Consider the following 20,708-nt stretch of genomic DNA (forward strand, 5'->3'; position numbering starts at 1 on the left):
TAAGAGTAGTGACGTCAGAGTTGTCGTCTGCATATGGTCGTCTGCTTTTGCTGCTGCTCGGCTGCATCACAGAGGACGCCGGAAAGTTCCAGTGCAGATTTTGTGACCTGATGTTTTCTTTAGAGCAACATGCATAAAACCATACATACAACACACATCAGATTGTTGCATGTGAAGGTCGAAAGCTGCTTCTATGGTTCTAGAGCTAGCTGCTGCCAGAACAACGCTTCCGTGTCTCGGGATGAGCGGTAAATACCCCTAATTCACGGCGGGAACGCTTTAAGAACACACGCAGATGACACCATACCCAAGTCAACACCGTCACACCAAAGCGAAGCAGCGGCCAGCACTTCTGATGTCCCGGGGGACCAAATGTCACTGTCGTCTGCTGCCGCCATGTTGAGAGTCATACTCTCGCCGTCCCACAACCTACCCGAGGGTTTCCCCTACTCTAAGGGTCACACGGTACAACTGTCACGTGACGAACTCCTACTCGAGAGTTAGTTGTGGAACGCACTATGCGTTTCCAGGATTGCATCCTCCTCTCTTCCACCACAGGTTCATTAAATGCGAAGTGCCTCAAGCAAGCATACGCACCTTTCTTTGATCGGATTGCTTCCAGGTCGTCATCTGTGCCATCGAGCTGACAGGGCAACCGTACAATCTCATCACTTTCATCCCAGCCACTTTGCGCATGATTAAAGCTGTCTGCACCAGGCAGAGGCTGGTTTTCAGCAGGCTGCTCTGCCTCTAGCATAGACTCAGAGTCAAAAACCTGAGACATTTCTCTCGTCATGACATCGTCATCATCGTCTTCACTTCCATCATCTTGTACCTGCAACGCAGAACTTTGGGATATCGAACAAATCCTGCGACACGTTAGCGGGATTTTTGACGTAATCAGGAAAACATGTGCATGCAGAGACGAAAAATCAGGAAAAATTGAGAATCTACAAGAAAACGATTGCAGACCTTATGTGGTCTTTGTGTTGCGTCAATGTCTTCATACCTGAGATGCTGGAACCGAACTCAGAACGCTGTCTATATCTTCTGCTGGATTCTCAGCCATTGACTGGTTAGCTGTAGCCCGCGCTAGCATGTCCACAAGAGACATGTCCTGACTGTCCACTGATAAGAATGGAAAAGAAAGAGAGAATGGCTACTTGTGCCCATATTGAGGGAAATGGGCAAATACAAGTAAAACCAATAAATGAATAAATAAATAAATAAATAACAAAAGTGCATCACTAAGCTGACTCACGGATTTCGGAGACCGAAGTGACAGTGTCCACACTGTCCGTAATATCTATGTTAAGAAAATGTGTACCAATGTTAAATATGCATAATCAAAACTGGTCTGACAATGATCACAGAGAAAGGTGAGAGCACCACTATGCACATACCTCGAGCGGCTGCAAGGTCTTTTGGTTCGTGATAGGAAAAGTGTGCAACGTCGAGTTGGGAACGACTATAGACAAAGAAATGAAATATATGAGACCATTTCCTTGGCCACGGCGTTGTACAAATCTAGGAAACATTGCCAGGCATGGCATCACCATTGGTGAAATGTACAAGACAAAGAGTGGTGGGGTCCCCTCCATGTCAGCACCACAGATCATCAAAATACACAACGAAATGAGCCACAACGAATAACAATGAAACAGTTGCAAATAGGAGGGCACATCAAGATTTACTTTTGAGTGCTTCACCACATGCATTGCACATAATGCTGCTGCAGCAGATTACATGCATAAGTGAAGTATTGGTTAAATCCTAAAAATTTGAATGACAAGTAATATACCATGCATTGTGCGTGAATAAGATAAGGCAAAAAGAATAGGTAACAAAACCTAACACACCTAACACACCTGACACACTACCACACAGCAAATTAAGCATAACTGTTGCATGTAACATTAACTTTGTACTGCAACTGTGATCGTAACATGCATCTGGGTTAGTTCTTGTGCTCGTTATGCAGAAGGAAAGCAGCGGAGCTTCTGGATTCCTTAGTTGCGTACAGCTCTCTACAGCAGCTGCGGGTGTGAATGCAAAAAAGTGAACATTTTTTATGTTAATAAGTGAATGAGGGTCCAACAGGTGCCACTGATAGCACAACATATCCCTCATCTCAACCGTGCTCACCAATATGTTATTGCATCTGCAGCATTAGTATGAGCATGAATGCAGCAGCAACTGCACTAAGTGTACCACTATTCAACAGATGAAAACACGGTGTCATGAGCATTCATTGCAAATTTCACAACTTCACCTCAATTGTTATGACCTGCAAGAGTGTCTAGCCTGGCATCTTTCGAAACTTTTCTTCCAGAACATCAGCAAAACTGGATGACAGAAAGTGATGGCATGCTGCACCTAGCATGCAGCCTGCAGGTTTGCACAATGTTGTGGCTCTGGCCACATGATAGCACAAACAAAGCTACTTCAAGCTGTTTTATGAGAACACTGGGAAAATCGCTTCTATTCATGAAAGAAGCCAACACTCATGGTGTATGCACTTGCCTGGTTGATGCACAAGCTGACTGAAGCAGTCTGTCAAGCTTCCTCAGGTAGAACAGTTCACTGTCCGATCGAGTAACGTGATCTCTGTCTGCGGGAGATATACACATTATAGGGGTGTTCCAAGCTACTGTCGCGAAACGTTCCAAATAATAGTAGGGGACATAAATGCAGTTCTAGGAATCAGAGCTCTGATGTGAGCAGGAAATATTTGGTTTTCAAGCTGCTTCAGAACAAGAATTCTGCAATTTCGATCAGATTGACATTTGCATGGAGCCCGGGAAGCAGATATGCATAGGGCCTTGTGTTTTAGGGTAAAACCCGGTAAAACCAGTTTTTGTGAAGAAAAACAGAGTGATGTGATAGTGACTTCATGATGAAAGAGGCAGAGTGGCTGTCTTGAGTGTATAGTGCATGCCGTTCTCCGGTTCACATATTGATGGGTGAATTGGACTCCGCCAAGTCCGTTTTTCGGGTTTACCAGTGATGATGATGGAAATCAGGTGGAAAAAGTGTTTTGGCGGGATTAACCCAAAGACAACAAGGCTCTAAGTATTGCCAATGCAACTTGCCTAGTGATGATGGCATAGTGAGGGATGCTTCACCGAGTTCTTGCCTCCTTTCCCGCTCGTCCTGCCAAATGGCAGCTAGCCCTGGATTCATAGCACCTGCCAATAATTTCCTTCGTTACTAAAGTACATAGTATTTATAGCGAGATTCTGAGGTTTTTGAGTTTCAGTAGTATGCTTTCTAAATCTTGCTCCATAGCTTAAAACAACACAGTTCAAGTTGTTTTTTATGTGACTTTTTCTTTGTTTCTTTTTTGCCATAACTCTTTGTGCACACAGAAGACAATGAAGCACAACCACTTCCTGTTACAAAAGAAGGGTAGATGGACACCATGGGTCTGAAGCCAAAGTGCCACTGGATGCTAGGTTCTGCAATATCAAGAACAAATTGTGGAGCCAGACAATCTCGTCTGTCAGGCACACAGGGCACGTGAAACATATGTATGTGACTTGCCCCCCCATCTCATTCCAAATGTGGCACACAAATTGAGTTTTCAATTCAAAATATTTTATCTCGCCAAAAAAGAAAAAAAAAAGAGACAGGCTGGTTGTTTCACAGGCTAGGCCTAGCAGTCCCACTTTAAAATCTGCAATATAAATGAGTACAAATAAAAAATCGTGAATCCTCTACTGTAATTGACCAGAGACTTCTCTTGAGATTACAACAACTTTATTTTAATGATGATGATGATTTGGGAGTTTCACCACCAGGGGTCTTGAGACCACGGACACCATTTTGCCTACGATTTTGGCTGCGGCAACAATAACGACAATGGTGGAAATCTCAAAATTGGTGTTAATCTTCAGCACTTGATGCCCAGTATAGTAAATTGTCTGCACCCTTGGCCTCTACCTAACAAATGTTAGCGTTTACTTGTAGGTTAAAAATGAGCGCATTGCTAACAAGTGTGTGCGGACCCGATTATGTGCACAGAGCATTTAATTTCCTCACTGGTGTTGATAACACGGACGGAAAAAATTTTGTACGGCACAACTGCCGGAAGAAACAAGGATTTTTGGTTTCGGCTAGGCACGTGGGCTGAGGATGTGCAGGGCATAAAGGACAGTCAGCAGGCCTGAGCTAGGTTCCTCTAACTCTAACATCTTGCAACATATCAAACATGCTGGCAGTGCTGGTCAGTTACGAGTGCTGGCTGATGAACTGTTTCTGTACTGAGATAAGCCTAGTGATGTATTCCTTAATTCACTGAGGGAGAACAATAGTACCACATTTTTCAAATGCAACAAAATTTGCACCAAGAATTAGTGGATTGTGAGCAATAAGACTTGTCCCAGTTTTCACACCCAAGTTAAGGAAAGGAATTTTCCCTGAAAAATTCTAGATGAGGAAGCGAGCAAGTCCACAATGTGGCAGCATTACACATACTTACCATCATTATGTTTAGAGTTCAATATGTCTTGTCCACAGCAGTCTAGCTCTAGCTCACACACAGACTGTTTTTCTATCTTTGGATCCAAAAAGGAGGCACTGCAAAATAACACACAAATGTCTGTGTGGTTAAAGATGCAGTGGATAAAGGAATACACTCCAAATCCATTTGGCAGACCTTCCAGTGAATCAGTTTGGAAGCATCACTATACTCATGCTCACTTCTAAAAGTTGGATAACAGACAACATTATTTGCTTACTAGCAGCTGCATATACTCAAATGCTTCATTTAGAAATAAATGCTCAGACTCACAGCGGTTGATCTTGGAGGCGCCACAACTCAGCCTCTTGCAGTGGCCAGCTCTCCCTTTTCAACAAGGTGGGACTGACATGTCGAAACTTGAAATTATTTACATTTAGCATGTTCATCCCGTGAAGATTGTGGTCAACCAGGAACTGAAAAAGAAGAAAAGTGTCTAATGTTATCCTACAACCTACAACCCAGGCCTGGAACATTGTGACGGATGCTGAAAGGTTTAACTAAAATATAACACACAATAATTACAATTCTAATTCAGACATAATGATGTTTCAGTGGAGGTAACAATGTTCCAAAAGAACAAATGTTTCTTCATTTTTGTTACTTTCTTACTGACAAAAAAGCGCTTCATTACATGCGATGAAAGTCCCATTCATTCACATCACCGCACATAACATCTCACCTGAAGAATGTAAGGAATGTGCGCTTCATGAGGCTGCATGATGCGCTTCAGGACCATACCAGACAGGAGCAGCTCAGCGGCCCTGAACATAACAGGGAAACCCTTGCACATAGTGTTTTCAAGAAGAGATATCCTGCACAGCTATTTGCAAGTCTTCTGCAGGAGTTTGCTCCTCACAATATTCATTTTTCTTTTTACAATACAATAGAATTTTTTTTTCTCTCCTTAACTAGTAACAGACTTATCTACCCGTAACATGACTACAAACACAGAGTAACAATATCATTCAACATCCACATTAGCTGAGGGTTGTCTGTCTGTTCCACAGCACACTATCCCTCCAACTGCAGTGCAATCCCGTTGATTCGAAATCTCTTAATTCAAACCTCCGGACAACTTGAACTGATGGTCGGGCCCCAGCAAAACCATGTGTATTACTACGGTATGCTCAAATGAGGATGCCCTTCTGCACCCGACTCTCAACTGCGCATTAGCTCAGAAGCCCCTGGCCGCACGCCAGCTGTGTGAAGTGTCAAGTTTACTTATATACTTATTACTTACCCATAAAAGCAATACTTCTGCCAGAGGGAAGAGGCGGAAGGAACGAATCACCATAATGGCGTGCGCCAACGAGACTGGCACGGCACAATGCCACTTACAACCTTGTCACACGGGCAGTCTTCAATTATCTTTAAATTCAATGGCCATTGAAAATGTGTGTAGCGCCACCTAGTGTGTAAAGTGCCAACCCGTCACTGAGCACTGGACCCAAAAGCTTTTTCATAAGTTGACAGGTTACACGCTGGGTGGCGCTGGCGCATGTTCAATGGCCGTTGGTTTCAATGATGATTGAGGACTGTCCGTGTGACATGGGTATTACCCACCGTCGGCAGAACAAGCAAGCCTCGTTTTTTAAGAGGTTCAAGACCCTTCCTGTTGAATTGTTTTTGAATTCTGTTGGCAATATTCACGTTCACGATTGGGTTGGGCTTAACATCACAAACGATGTTGACAGAGTCACGGCTGAAGGAACAAATGCAAGCGCATATAACAGATGATATTCTGCCGTTAGATGTTTTGATGTTTGCTTGTGAACAAATATTCCGGAAAGAATGAGTTTCCTATATATTTCCGACATTATATTCCGCCGTAAACGCGCGGCAAGGCCTAGTGAACCATGACGTGCCACCGATGCAGATTGTGTGCGCTGCCAATGCATCAAGCCCTCATTCAGAGCAGCTCCCTTTAGTATGAACTCCATTTTATTGGAACAAATCTTCGGTCCCCTTTGAGTTCGAGTTCGAATTATAACGGGATTGCACTGTACATCTCCCATAAACTTTTCAACCAACCAGCAATAGAACTTCGGTCCGCTGGGTTCAATAGGAAACGTCCTACTACATAGCAACGAATGCACTCCCCACACTGTATATGCAATCAGGGGAACATGTTTCGGGGCCTGAGTTTTGCGGCGCACGTTGTTTGTGGTTTCGCAGGCAATCCTTCACTTGGTGGGCCTTACATTGGTGCTCAATCTTAAATTAGAGAGCTGAGAATGAATGTGCAATGAAAAAATTGTGTTGGAATGAGTGTAGAACTCATGTTTACAGACAGAAAACTTTGCTAGATGTGCTAAAATACTGAGGTCATTACAAAAACCACAACCACGGGGTATCATACATGCAGCAGCTAGTTCACAGTTCACAACCATGTGCCAAGTGGGAGCTTATGCAGTGTTTTCTCGCTTTGTCAAACGCATTATCAGAACCTACAAACACACCTAACATATTTAGACGTGATGCAAGTAGAGGATGCAAAATCTGGGTAACGAAGTCAACCTGACACTATTTTTTTAGTTCACAATACACCACTTATCCACACGTTTTATCTAGCATTCCAAAATAAAATGTCTTATGAACCAGAGGAAGCTTTTTTAGCTAAAGAAATGCTATGCGTTCACCTACCTTTTAACAGTGAATGGGTTGTAGAAGTAGATTCGCAGGAATGTCTTCTCTTTGTTGTGAAACCCGTACAGCTGCCTACAGCAACATTTCTATCTGAATTACGAAATCTAGCGCTGGTACAAAATTTCAAATGTTCAAACTTGCATTGCTTGGAAGGCTTCGATACTGTATACATGTTGGTGGGTGCTGCTGCTCTTTCCTGCAGCAGCATTAAGCAGCTTGTCAAGATCCAGAGCCAGTAACCGCGAAAATCTTTCCACTGGAAGCCCCCCATTTTCATCATCGTCGTAGGGAATGCAGAGATACGGAAAAATGCCGTGCACATGAAGACATGCCTTTTGTCCTGAAAATTGCAAGTACACGACGTTGGCAAAGATGTCAAATGTGGCTTTCAAATTATATTCAATTTTGGGTGGCCAGAGTAGCAGAGACATTACAGAGTTTGTACTCACCGCCAGGGGTGACCCCAAAGACCCGCAGGACGGGTACCTGCCAGACCTCATTTCCCCGAAATTTTGAAAATTGTGGGTCCAGTGGATACACTGGTGGTGCCAGGTAGTGGTCAACTGTCACAATTCTTAACGAAAACATCTGGTCATGGCTGTTGATGAAGATAGTCCTGAAACACAAAGCATTCATATAAGCCCTCGCATTTTTATTTAATCAACAAGAATATGAAAGCGAGAGGTTCTCAGTGGGTTCTACACTGCAACGAGACGGCATAATGGCAAAGAGCACTGATATAGGTGTCACTAGGAGACTCCAACTGTGGATAATACCCGTCACATGGGCTAATTTAGTGTCATTTTCGTGAAGTGCACTCCTCCCAAGCGAACGTCACTTTCACTGCATACCTGCTACATGGTTTAAGTAAGTGTCACTAATCTATGGTGGCAATGATGATAGATGAGAACGAACGGCAACAGAATTTTTAGGCGTGCACCACAATTCCGTAGTAAGGATATTTTTCTTTGATTTAGAAACACTTCCTGCAAACCTTGTTCCAACATCAAACAAATTAGAACCAAATATGTGACTCAAGCCAACACAAGTCAGGGCGAGTAAGGAGGAGGAGGGGGGAGGAAGGGGGGAGGAAGGAGGAGGAAGAGTCAGGTAGGGGAGAGGAGGGAAAGTTTTCACAGGCTGTTCCAAGTCATTACATGTTCTTGCGGCACAATGTTACGCTGTACTTAAATCAAATAAGCCCGTTGTTGAAAATGTTCGTTCAGAAATACCGTGGTTGCCAGGGCCCTTTGCTTTTCCTCAATACTTTTACCCGTACCTCAAAGTCTGCCCTCGAGGCTACTTACTCTATCCACTGAGGTGAAGTGAATTTGGAAAACTCACAAAATTGTTAGTGCACTTTCTGCCAAGTGCCCTTAAAAGATTCCTTGTAACAGCAAACGAATAACACTAAGTGCAAGTATGAAGGGAAGTGCCTCAGGATGAGAGCCGCCAATATTTCGAAGAGAGGACTGTTCCTTCTTCTGGGCACCGTCCTTATCATTGGCATGGTATTTAAAGGGTTAGGGATGACATGAACTTGAAATGTGAGTGTTACTCGTTCAAACTGACACTAAACTTGTCAGTGTGAAAGGGGTATCAGATACGACAGATAAAACACGTAAGACTGATTATTTGCATAGTGGTGTAGATTGCCCAGCCTTGCAAGATGACAGATGCATTCTGTGTGGAAATGTGTAACTGTGTCACGTTACGTTCTATCAAGTAGAAGGGAACCACGAAGGACTGGTAAGCCTGTATCTCATTTCTGTCAAAATATTAATGCTCCTATACATAAAATCTCCAAACAAAGAGCTGGATATCCAAGTACGATTGACTGCCCTGAAGTGCAGAGGCATAAGGCAAAATACTGATGTAAGCACGACAAGTTCTGTCATGCGACAACTGATATAATATGAATTGAAGTTTTACACAAGAGGCCAGGTTTTAAGAATTATATAGTTGAAAGTAAAACTTTACACCTGTTACTTAAGACACCTGTCACATGCCAACTTGATGCTAACGAGATACTTCAATCATCAAGCATTCATATTAGGTATTAATCTGATAACTGATCAGATTTAAAGATCATTCGGATTACTGTTACTGCTATTGTCTCATATCAGATTGTTACTGTTATTGCTTTTCCTGTTACTCCGCTGTTTTCAACTGCAATCGTACGAAAATGTGCGAGGTAGACATTGTTAATTTCCCCTGTTTCTGTCCTGAGTGGTTTGTTGGCATGATGGAAATCTCAGTCTTCTTTCAAATAAATAAAAATTATAGCAGGTGGTAGTCAGGAAACGTCGGATCGGGCGAGGATACGTAGCTGTGAACAACTTCTCTCTCGTACCACAGACAACACTACGGATTCCTGGCATGCAATCTGAACCTCTGTTCGCGAACGTAATTCCACGTCAAGTGTGCACCGTGGCAAAGCAGTCACCAGAGTGCAGTGACCGGAATTGTCACCTCCAGTTTCGCGTGCGCAAGCTGGGAAAGCAACTAGACTATAACGCCAATGTTTGTTTGTATACAATGCAAGGTACACCACTATTTCGTAACACTCACTTGCAGCAAAGCATGAATTAGAAAATAACAAAACTTGGAATACCGAGAGTGAGGATTCGAACTAGACTAGGATCAACCCGCAACCAGACGTCCTTCCTAAACGAAATGAACTTTCTTACCGAAATATATGTTGAAAGCACGCTTTTCTAAGTACGCTTCACGTACGCCACGAATCGAAACTTTTTGGTTAATCTATTCGAAGTTAGTGGTTTTCGAGGGTTTCGGTTGACTTGCAGCAAACTACAGTCGAACGCGGACGCACACGAAACACGTGAAATAAATATAATTTGTAAATACCAGAAAATCAAATTTTCTAATTACTTTGTTATCAATACACATTACAACCACGTGGCATGCATAAAAAATATTCTTGTAATAAATAGCTGGCATTAGTAGGATTGATTAGTAATAAATAGCTAGGCAGTGAGCGCGGTATAGGCACCGTCACTTAGCAACGGTACACTGTAGCAACGTAGCAACAGGTAGCATCATGGGTAGCATAGCAACAGACATTCAGCCCGCGAAAGCTCAAACAAGCATGTAGTGCGCACGATTGATTGAGAGTCATTTCGATGTGACTCAGAAATGATGTTTGAATAAGGGAACCTCTGTGGCATTAAGACGACTGTATGCAAACCGTAGACTGCAGTAGACTTACGATGTGCGATGTGCTATCTGAGAACATGTCTGGCTGAATCGCTGCTCGCCTGCACACCCCCACCTCGACGTCAAACATCTTAGTAACTTCTGTCATCTGATCTTGTTTCTAGCCACTGTAGAGATAATACATTTACCTTGCGTAATACTTGCCGTAACACGCAATCCGAAACTCTCAAACAGAAACCTGTGGGCCTGTAGCCAATAGGAAGGAGGACTACTTTGCTCCGCGGAGTCAGCAAGTCAGTTCGCCTAGTCGCATCTTGCGCGGGCAATATTGAATCTTGGGTCAAATTCAAACTAAAGATATCGGTGTCTCTTCTGTAATAAGATTGCATAGAAAGCCCTTGTGACTAAACGTTTCTGGCAGACCTGCACGGTGAGTACGACAGCTACGAAGTTCAGGACGTTTAATTATGAGTAACCTATGAAACAGCTACACGCACAACAGTTAGTTTGAACATGTAGGTAACATTTTGTCATTGCGCGGAACGTCAACCACCGGATCAAAGAGAACGTGGGCAGTTGATACTATATTCCGCATTGCCTTGCTGAGAAGGGTATTCAGGAATTATACCAACCTTTCTGCAGACATGTAGAAACAAGGTGAAGTGTCTGCTCTGAGGCTGGAATACACAACCTACTGTTTCACTTCTACTGTTCGTGGAGAAACGTATCGGAGTGCCTTGTAATCTTTGTTGAGCGCATATGTGCATAAAAATAGCACTTGCTAACTCTAATCGCAATAAGAACAACTAGCTTGTCACCGTATTTATATACCGTATACCGCGTTATATATCATTGAGGCAAGGACAGCAGCGGCAGAATCCAAGTGCCTCACAAAGACATGAACTTTGATTTCTTTTACCCTTTTCAGCATGATGTAGCTGTTTGCAGTCATCAGCATTTAGTCACAAAGGAAGTCCCTGCCTATATGCAATAATTTGAAAATTCGTTCAACTGTTGAATGGTTCAACTTGGTTGTGTGATGTTACTTGATGTGCCTTTTTTTTCTCTCTTAGGCAAAGAAGCGCTCTGGCCTGTGAAAGGGGCTAAAATGTCCTGCTCATCTGGAGATACAATAGATGACGAGCAGGCTTCCCTCTTTAAGAATTATAAGGAAGAAGGACAGAAACATCTAAAATGTGGCCAGGTCAAGGAAGCTCTCAGCTGCTACCAAAAAGCTTACGAGCTCAAGCCAGATGAAAAACTCAGAAATAAGATCAATAAAATGGAGGAGTTTCTAGCATCTGAAGCTGACAATGAAGAAGAAAGCGGTATGGTTGAAGTCGGCAATGGTTTCCACCTCTATGTAGGCATTGCAGAGAAGCTTTATGCCTATCAGAAAGAAGGACTGCTGTGGATGTGGAAACTCTTTTTGAAAAAGAAAGGGGGTGTGCTCGGTGATGACATGGGTTTAGGGAAGACCGTTCAAGTGATCTCTTTCCTGTCTGGAATGTTTGACGCTGACCTCATCAAATCTGTTCTCCTGATCATGCCCGTGTCGTTGATACCCAACTGGAAAAAGGAGTTTGATAACTGGGCACCCGGTATCAAAGTGTATGATTACCACACCGGCAGCAAACAAGAGAAAGAGCGCAACTTGTCACGTGCTCAGAGGAGAGGCGGTGTGCTCATCACGAGCTACGGAATGCTAATTCACAACTCCGAAAATCTGTGTGTCAGCAACGGCCAAAAGTTTGCATGGTGCTACCTTGTGCTCGACGAAGGACACAAGATCAAGAACCCTACGAAAACAACAAAGGCTGTGTATGAAATACCGGCAAAGAATAGGCTTGTACTTACAGGAACGGCAGTTCAGAACAACTTGCGCGAGCTTTGGGCACTGTTCAACTTCACACACCAGGGAACATTGCTTGGGTCCTTAGCCACCTTCAGGGTTCAGTACGAGACCCCCGTCAACCGTGCTCGTGAAAAGGATGCGACAGTAGGAGAGAGGAGGCTTGGCATTGAGATAGCACAGGCCTTGAGGAAGAAAATCGACCCGTTCTTCCTTCGACGAACAAAGGCAGAGGTTCTCCAGGACACCGAGAACAACGACCCGGACGCAAAGTCTTTGATACCCAAGCTGATCTTCACCGCCAAGAAGAATGACCTCGTCGTGTGGACCTTCCTGTCAGACTTGCAGAAGAAAATCTATAAAGAGTTTCTGGAATCTGACGAAGTGGCAAACATTTTGATGACCAGAAGGTCACCGCTCGTGCAGCTAACTATCCTGAAGAAAATATGCGATCATCCGAGGTTGTTATCGAAGCGAGCATGTGTGCAGTTAGGCTTGCACGAGAATATGACCCAAGAGGAAATTGAGGAATTCATTGACAACGATGAGGGTACAGCCATGGACATTGCCAGTGTGTCAGACGAGACTCTCCTTGAAGAATCGGGCAAGATGATGTTTGTCCTTCACCTTCTGCTTGAACTAAAGCGTGGCGGACACCGAACGCTGTTCTTTTCCCAGTCAAGAAAGATCTTGGATATCACGCAAAGGATATTGATAAACAGAGGGTTAAAGGTCACACGCCTCGACGGGACAGTCACGAAGCTGACAGATCGTGATCGCTTGGTACGCCAGTTCCAGGAAAAAGAATGTTACGATATTTTCCTTCTGACCACACAAGTTGGTGGTGTGGGACTGACCCTCACAGCTGCTGACAGGGTTATCATCTATGATCCTAGCTGGAACCCCGCAACGGATGCGCAAGCCGTCGACAGAGCTTATCGTATCGGCCAGAAGAAGAACGTCGTTGTGTACCGTCTCGTGACGTGTAGCACGGTGGAAGAGAAAATTTACCGGCGCCAAATTTTCAAGGACTCCATCATCAAACAGACGACTGGCAAGCAACGGGATCCGACTCGATACTTCTCGAAACAGGAACTGCGAGAACTCTTCACTCTCGATGACCCCACGTACAGCAACACTCAGGTACAGCTCGAGGAAAAACACTCGCATGACAGAAAAACTGATGCGGGCCTTGAGAGCCACATAAAGTTCCTGCAGGAGAACAACATCTTTGGTGTTAGCCACCACGATCTGATGTTTTCAGCGCAAGAGAAAGAATGCAAGCCTGAAGAGTTTGTTCCTGGTGAGCTCGAGCATGTGCAGAGGAGAGTGGAACAAGCAGAACGACTTGTCAGTGTTGAGGCGGAGATGCTTCTTTCGGAGATACAGAAGGATGGAAATTACACGGTACCTTTGAACATTATCGTTAGGGGCAAGCAGCCTGGACCAAGCGTGCCAAAATCACTTAACATGTTTCCATGTGTTATACCTGACGATGATGTTGTTCTGGTACCTAAGAGCGAAGATGTCGACGTTAAACCTGCTGTGGTTGCTGTGCAGAGCACAAGTAGGGCGATTGATGTAGACAGCATAGATTCAATCAATCAAACTCTAGGGAGCCTTTCCATTAGACAAGCAGACAAGAGCGATAGCATAATTGTGGAAGGCTCTGATGACGAACTCTTCCAAGAGACTCCAAGAGATGTTCCCACTTCATACATCATTGAGGAGTCCGATATAGATGAGGAGTCTGACATAGATTCTGTTGATGGAGCAGAGGAGACCAAGAACCTAGACACTAAAGCAAATATGAAACAAGAGGTTGTTACACAAGGCGTTACAAAGACTGAGGAACCTGCCGATAGTGACAAATCGAAAATAATGAAGCAAGAGCCTGAAATGCAAGTAGCAGTGAAGTCAGAGTCATGCTCGGAATATTCCGATTTGCCTTTGGAAGAAATAGCTCCATTACCAGTGAAGGAGGAAGCAATTTCAAATGCAGGAAAAGAGCTTGAACTCGGTCCTGACGACCGTGTGATGGAGGACACGACAACGGAAACAGAGGACCTGGGAAGTGCCGATCCTGCTTCCTCAAATGACATCACAAAGCATGTTTGTAGAAAACTATTTCAAACTGAGGTTGCAGATAAGGGGACGAGGAGTCCAGCTATGGTTCTTGATGCCAGTAGTGGAGATCCAGTACCTTTTGTGAGGAAGCGCAGCTATAGCTCCAACTTAACACCGTCACCCAGTCAACGAATTACAAAGCACCATGCACCATCACCACTGGTGTTTCAGACAGTGTCACAAAACAAGCCCCTGCACAGTCCACTGTACAGTCGGTGTGAACTTCCCAGTCCATTCCACGACACTACCAGCACTCCTGATATGAAGACACTAAACAAACTGCCGTGAGTACAACTTGGAAGCTGTGCAAATTTCTGCTGCAACAGGCACAGTTCAAAAAAGCTAAATATTATAGTTCCAGTCAAGTGTCAGCTACATACACTTCTCTAGCTAATGGTTCTACATATCCACAGAAACATGCTTTGTCTTGTCAGTCTGATGTGGCAGCCTGATTGGGGGGGATATGAGGGTGGCTTTTTGGGTGTAGAATTTACTTTGGTGTCTTGATGTAATTGGATTTATTTACTTTGTTACAAAATTTTATAATGAATTAGGTTAATTACTAAATAAGTTAATAGGTAATGTAAGAAATTAGTTTACTTTGATTTCTACACCAAACCGTGACACAGAAATCTTATGAAATTCCTCACCCACATGAACCATCGGAAAGATGTAAATTCTACTTCAGAACAACAAATTCATCTTGTAAATTATAGCTCATAAAGTTCCTCAAAGGCTCTGCTGTAGAGTACTTAACTTCCTTGCACGCAAAATTGAGGTAGTACATGTTATGCTTTGACCAAATAAGACTATTAACACTTGGACAACAGAGATACGTTCCTTGGATGCAAGGAGGGTTGGCACCATTCAATTTGTCGTCCGGCCACTATTTGTCATTCCAGGTGGTGTAAATGCTTTTATGCTACATTTCCTTAAACTCTCTCATTTGAAAAGTGTAATCAGATTTCCATTATTTAGGTACGGGTATATTGCATGCAGATATAAGGATCACCCATGATGTCTAACATGTGTTCAGTGCATTGTGCTCAGTGAACTTTCTCGTGGTATATATAAATAATATATATATATATAAAGAAGGACATTTCGCTCAGCAATGCAGTTCCACAAGTTATATCTTCTTCGCTACCCAGCTGCAGAAAATTTCTCAGCTGTGAAATTTGGTGCCTCATCAGTTTCATTGCTGTACTGTATTTCTGCAGCTTACACAGTTTCTGTTTTTCTAACATTGTGTACATACTTATTTCCACTATGGCTTTAGGATGAGGTTGCAAGCACTTAAGTAATCAGTCAGTGTACCTGTTAATCAGAAAAGTTTATCTTCTTATATTGTTGCATGAGATAGTGATATGTTGCTGTACACGTTTTGATCTTACCCGTTACTTCACAAAGTGGCAGCGGAAAACCTTCTCCGGTCTGCAGCCAAGGTGGCAGGGTTCACAGCACCTCGACCCCTTTAGCAACCTCACCACGAAGAATCACTCCGTTAAAGGTGTCCCTCACAGCTGATAGGAAGCACTGTTCATCTAGCAGTGCTACTATGAACCCATTTCAGAAGGCAATGGCTACATCTCTGGTAAGTAAGCTCATGTTCCCATTATATTTGGCATAACACCCGAGACTAATTCGCTTGTGTTTTGGGGATTTAGGTTCTTTCAAAATCGGGAACAAAAATCTGGTTTTGTTTCAGGAGCTGTAATATACGATATTGGCTGAAAATGTAAAATTTAAATTTATTTAAGCTGTGCCGAATGCAGAGTACTTAGCATTCTTCCCCAGCAAACCATTAACATTCCATGGACATCCCTACAAGGTCGCAAATGTCCTGAATACCTGGACATCCATAGGAGATCTATGGGATGTCGCACAATGACATTGGTGTTCTGGGCTTACTCCAGCAAACAACAGATGCCCCTGGTGCGTCAGCGTGATATCGCGTTCCGGATGTCCGAGTAACCCATAGGAAACACCCTGAATACCCCAGGAATATCCATGGGATATCCAGGAGAGAATTGTTGGACATTATAGAGACGATAGCCTCAATTAAAAACACAGTATTTGATAGGGAGGGATGACAGGAATGCTGTTGGGTGAGTCGATGCAGGTACACGGGAATTGGGAAGACAACATCCTCATCACCGTTACAAATGGCTACGCCACCATATCCTTAACGAACATGCGTGTAACAAATTGTATGTAAATATATGTTCCATCCAGCTCGCAAATAGAGGTTACTGCAGGTTTTCCCAAGTGGCCCAATCAGTGCCCGTGTTGGTGGTTGAATTTGCGCTTTCGCAAGTTCATTTTCAGGGTTTTCCCCTAAGCCACTAAGCCATAATGGGCGCGTTAAGGTGGAGCTCCGGGAACATTCCCTCTCTCCCAGGATCACTAAACAGCACCAAAGCAACTTACGGTGCGTGTTCCCGGGTGCACCCTGTGCAAAACCTTTACCCTCATGCCAGAGTAAAGCGGTACGACTTCCGGCCCGTGACGCATTTTCCAGTGTACACGCCGTTTGACCATAGAGGTGGCGTTTGTCGGGACTGGTGGGCGGCTTCTGCTATTTTTTTTTTGTAAGCAGACGACAGAAGAAAACTCGAGAAGTTGCATGCGTGTGGGGCGCCCAGCTTCCGGATAGCCTCACAAACACCGTTAAGTGGGGACACCAAGGGTACGTTCCCCTGAGAACCTGGGAAAGGACGCTCGAGAGCCTGCTTAACATGCCCAATGATGCAATTCGGGGGTAAAAACTGGCTTTACCGGGTTTAACACCAAAACAGAAGGCTTTGACTATGATAACCATATAGTCTGTTTTTTTAGAAGCTATACTTCTGTAAAACGCACTGCTAATTGAACGGCTCTTGGACGTTCTCTACACCACAAAGGAACTGTTCATTGTGAGACCAATAATATTGACGCCTGGAACTGTAGAGTAGTGCTACCTAGAACTTGATCCTTCAACGTCCATCCAAGTCATTCACTTGACAATAGCTGCTGGCATCACATGGCATCACATCCAACACTTCCCTGGGGCCCTATTCTCGCCATATTAATGGACCTTGATTACTTGGTGTGTCGCCTGCCATTGGTCGTTACCTGAAGAAGGTGTCAAGGACAGAAATGAATGCCACGCGCCCCCAAACAATAACCAATAAAGTGCAGGATCAAGTGCTCGACTATTGATTGAGGGCGCGTGACATTCATTTCTGTTCTTCACGCCTTCTTCACGTAACGCCCAATGACAAGCGAGACACAAAGTAATCGAAGTCGATTACTTTGATGAGTGCAGCTACGCCAGACGCTGATATGTATTGATATGCAAAACATTGCCTCACATTGCCCCACTTTTTACAGTTCGAACTTGCATAGAAGAATTCAAAGTTTTTAAAATCTGGATTTACTGAAAGGGCTCTGTCCCCACGCTCTGTACCGTACAAAATGTCATTGTTTTCAGCTAATGACTGCTGGAAAAACATTATTTTTATTCTCTAATCATGTTTTTGTCTCAGTCGAAAAAACTTCAGTAGAAGAACATACCCGGACATTTGTCAATACTCATTCAACTCGAATCCAACAGGAGCTGTCACCAGAAGAACCCAAACCACCTGAACCAGCCATAATATCTGATCACAGTGATGATGACGAGAGCAGCCCAGTAGCTGCTGGCCTTAGAAGACACCATAACAGGGTTCTTTCCGATGACGACGATGACACCGACGACTTAGATGCATCGCCTACTTGGCATCACGACACATCTGTTCATCGCACCAAGAGGAATGACAGCACACATGAAGTAGATGCACCTAAAAACGGAGCACGGCACAATGTCATCCAGAGTAGTGATGAATCAAGTTCTGGTGATGAAATGATATCAGAAAATGAAGAAGAGGGATGGAAAAGCATATCTCATTCCCTCTCATCTATAGAGTGATGTTGGCAGGCTATACTGGCCTTTGCAATGTATGGTGCAGTCATAAATTAGGCCTTTTGTAAATGTTATAATAAGTTATTTATATGAAATTCCAGATCTGGTTTATGCTGTAATTCACTGTATGGAAACTTAAAACTGATATCGTATGACACATGTGATACGGGTATGTTTTTTGATAGGAGGAGAAATATGTTTCTGAGGTGCACTTTCCTGTTTTAAAATGGATGTGACAACTGTTTGAGATTAACCTGGACTTATCTTTTATGTTCTGTTTTTATGCTTTTACAAGAGAACAAGTGTAATTTGGCTGGCACTCTTTGTTTGCATCATTCCGAAGAGTAAGCACCTTTTTCCAATCAACCGCTAACCACGATGACTGCAATTCAGCACAGAAATGTGGATAAAGATTTCTTTACTGCCATTGTGCAAGAAGGGAAATAAATACGAGCAATATGAGAAACATGTACATAAGAGCATTGTCAAAAGATTATACAGGATGTTTCACCTGAGGTGATAAAAATTCTAACTGACTACGTACTCGCCGGACTTTCGGCAGTTACCTTCTGGAAGCTTTTGCCACCATTGGGGAAGGCTTTGGACAATTTTTGATTGCACAAAAGTTATTGTTTTCAATTGAACTTTGAAAATTGCTGAGTGAACCTCTTTTTTTTTTTTTTTTTACAGAAATATGAAGTCCTCCACGGATCCACCACAGACCCAACCAAAACTATGCACAGTATCGGCAACAGAAATCATCTTAAAAAATTTGTAAAAATTCGGCTTTAGCCCTGCCTGCTTGATTGTCGCAACGAAAAGCGCACAGTATTTGCGGGGAGAGGAGGAAGTGTTCCCGCCTCTTGTTTTACTTTTCTTTCCGCCGCTTTGACCGTCATGCTGCGGTGACTTATCACATGAAAATCTTTATCACAAAGAAAACAAAACAACCGTCTTATCAAAGGAGCCACAACAAATGAAGGCGGGGACACTTCCCGGTCTAGACGCTGATTTCGCACGCGCTTCTTTGCGAAAATTGAGCAGGCGGGGCTAAAGCGTAATTTTTACTAATTTTTACGACTATTTCTGTTGCGATACAGTGCATAGGTTTTGTTGGGTAACTGCGGTTATCCGTGGAGGACAACATACTTTTGCAAAAACAAGTGAGGTTCGCGCAATTAAAAATTGTCCAAAGCCTTCCTCAATGTGGTGGCAAAAGTTTCCAGAAAGTAAATGCCGAAAGTCCGATAATCCTCCGGCGAGTACGTCGCCAGTTAGAACTTTTTATCACCTTCGGTGAAACACCCTGTATACTCTGCAAGTTCAAACTCCAAAAATGCGGTCCCCCCATTTCTATGTCAGTAACATTGCGAAACAACGCTGAGCACAGTCCCCCATCTCCCACCCAGAACTGCACTCTATCATTGGCTCTGCTCCCGCTGCCTCAGGTACAGTGACGTTAACCTCACTCATTCGGCTGTGCTGTCTGGGGTTTTTCCTGGGTTTTCCTCAGACGCTTTCAGACATCTGTCGGCACAGTTCCCTTAGAAGTCGGCCCAGGACGCGCATTCCCTCAGAGTGTCAGTTGTGACTCGTGAGGCCAACAACGGCGAGCCCTTTCACCGTCACCACCACCACTTCATTCTCTTACGGGATATCGGAAAGTCGTCCTCGCGCGCTACAGCTATCAACTTCGATCATTGTTCTTGTGCAAGAAGGCATGATATTTGTTGCACAAATTTGTTTTTGTTTTTGGGGGGAGGGGGGCTGCGGCATGTTCCGCAACAGGTAACTCGTCGCGCGCACGAGGGCTTTGACGTGCACACACTAGAGGCACCTAAACTCCTTTAGAGAGTGCTGACGTCACTTCGTGACGTGGAGAGGCCCACGGATGTAGCGCCGCGCCATGTGCCGCAGGTGCTCCCGACGCTGATCCTACGGCCACGGCCCCTCGATTGCTCTCTCCGCTTGGATGGAGGAGCGATCGAAGGGCCGTACTATGTCATACGGACGTACCATAAGGTATCTTCAGCTGGTCGCACGAATCATCAGGTAACTTCGCAAATCCTTGCGGTTCCTGTGTTACAGGGAGACCCCAGTGAAGGCTACTGAGGGATGCTCGCATGTTATCTATGGTGGGTAGTTCTCTTGGACTACCCAAATCCCAGAGCAAGAGGGACTGTACACCCTCCTCCTCCTGTGCCACCGTCGTCATCTCTTCCCTCCCTCTTTCGCCCTTCCCTCTTCTCCCTCCCTGGTAGCACGGAGCCGCCACCGCCGGGGCCAGAGCAGGCTTACCGCACCTTCTCCCAACATCGTTCCCACACACACGAACGCACGGGTCCTCCGAGCCAGAGCGCGCGGAGCTGCCCTCGGAGCAGGGACACAGAGGATATATTAGCTTCGCTAGTTCGTATTTGCTCCGCCCTCGTCAGCGCTAT

The 20,708-nt window shown here is 44.2% G+C and overlaps 2 protein-coding genes across 5 annotated transcripts in view; one reads left to right on the forward strand and one right to left on the reverse strand.

The window, feature by feature from the left end:
* Window positions 1-10,424, reverse strand: part of LOC135401143 (DNA polymerase zeta catalytic subunit-like) — a 36,465-nt gene extending 26,041 nt beyond the window's left edge. For 2 of the 4 annotated variants that reach the window (XM_064633351.1, XM_064633349.1), the window contains exons 1-13: window positions 9,859-10,112; window positions 7,618-7,784; window positions 7,306-7,508; window positions 7,166-7,236; window positions 5,202-5,283; window positions 4,793-4,935; window positions 4,481-4,578; window positions 3,093-3,188; window positions 2,524-2,611; window positions 1,404-1,468; window positions 1,262-1,306; window positions 1,010-1,128; window positions 598-835 (exon numbers count right to left, since the gene is read on the reverse strand). In XM_064633351.1, coding sequence (XP_064489421.1) covers window positions 598-835; window positions 1,010-1,128; window positions 1,262-1,306; window positions 1,404-1,468; window positions 2,524-2,611; window positions 3,093-3,188; window positions 4,481-4,578; window positions 4,793-4,935; window positions 5,202-5,283; window positions 7,166-7,236; window positions 7,306-7,508; window positions 7,618-7,756 — 1,387 coding nt within the window. In that variant the 5' untranslated portion in view covers window positions 7,757-7,784; window positions 9,859-10,112. Of the gene's footprint in view, window positions 1-597; window positions 836-1,009; window positions 1,129-1,261; window positions 1,307-1,403; window positions 1,469-2,523; window positions 2,612-3,092; window positions 3,189-4,480; window positions 4,579-4,792; window positions 4,936-5,201; window positions 5,284-7,165; window positions 7,237-7,305; window positions 7,509-7,617; window positions 7,785-9,858; window positions 10,115-10,397 lie in introns of those variants that run through there. The other 2 variants (XM_064633350.1, XM_064633352.1) reach the window with 2 other exon arrangements.
* On the forward strand, window positions 10,290-18,588 carry LOC135401144 (DNA excision repair protein ERCC-6-like). Its single transcript, XM_064633353.1, has 4 exons — window positions 10,290-10,775; window positions 11,419-14,608; window positions 15,735-15,918; window positions 17,920-18,588. The coding sequence occupies exons 2-4, from the start codon at window positions 11,454-11,456 to the stop codon at window positions 18,271-18,273; spliced, it is 3,693 nt and encodes a 1,230-aa protein (XP_064489423.1). The 5' UTR covers window positions 10,290-10,775; window positions 11,419-11,453; the 3' UTR covers window positions 18,274-18,588.
* The last annotated feature ends 2,120 nt before the right edge of the window (window positions 18,589-20,708 follow it).

Source organism: Ornithodoros turicata, chromosome 7 (genome assembly GCF_037126465.1).
Source record: "Ornithodoros turicata isolate Travis chromosome 7, ASM3712646v1, whole genome shotgun sequence".
In the NCBI taxonomy this organism is placed as follows: Eukaryota; Metazoa; Arthropoda; class Arachnida; order Ixodida; family Argasidae; genus Ornithodoros; species Ornithodoros turicata.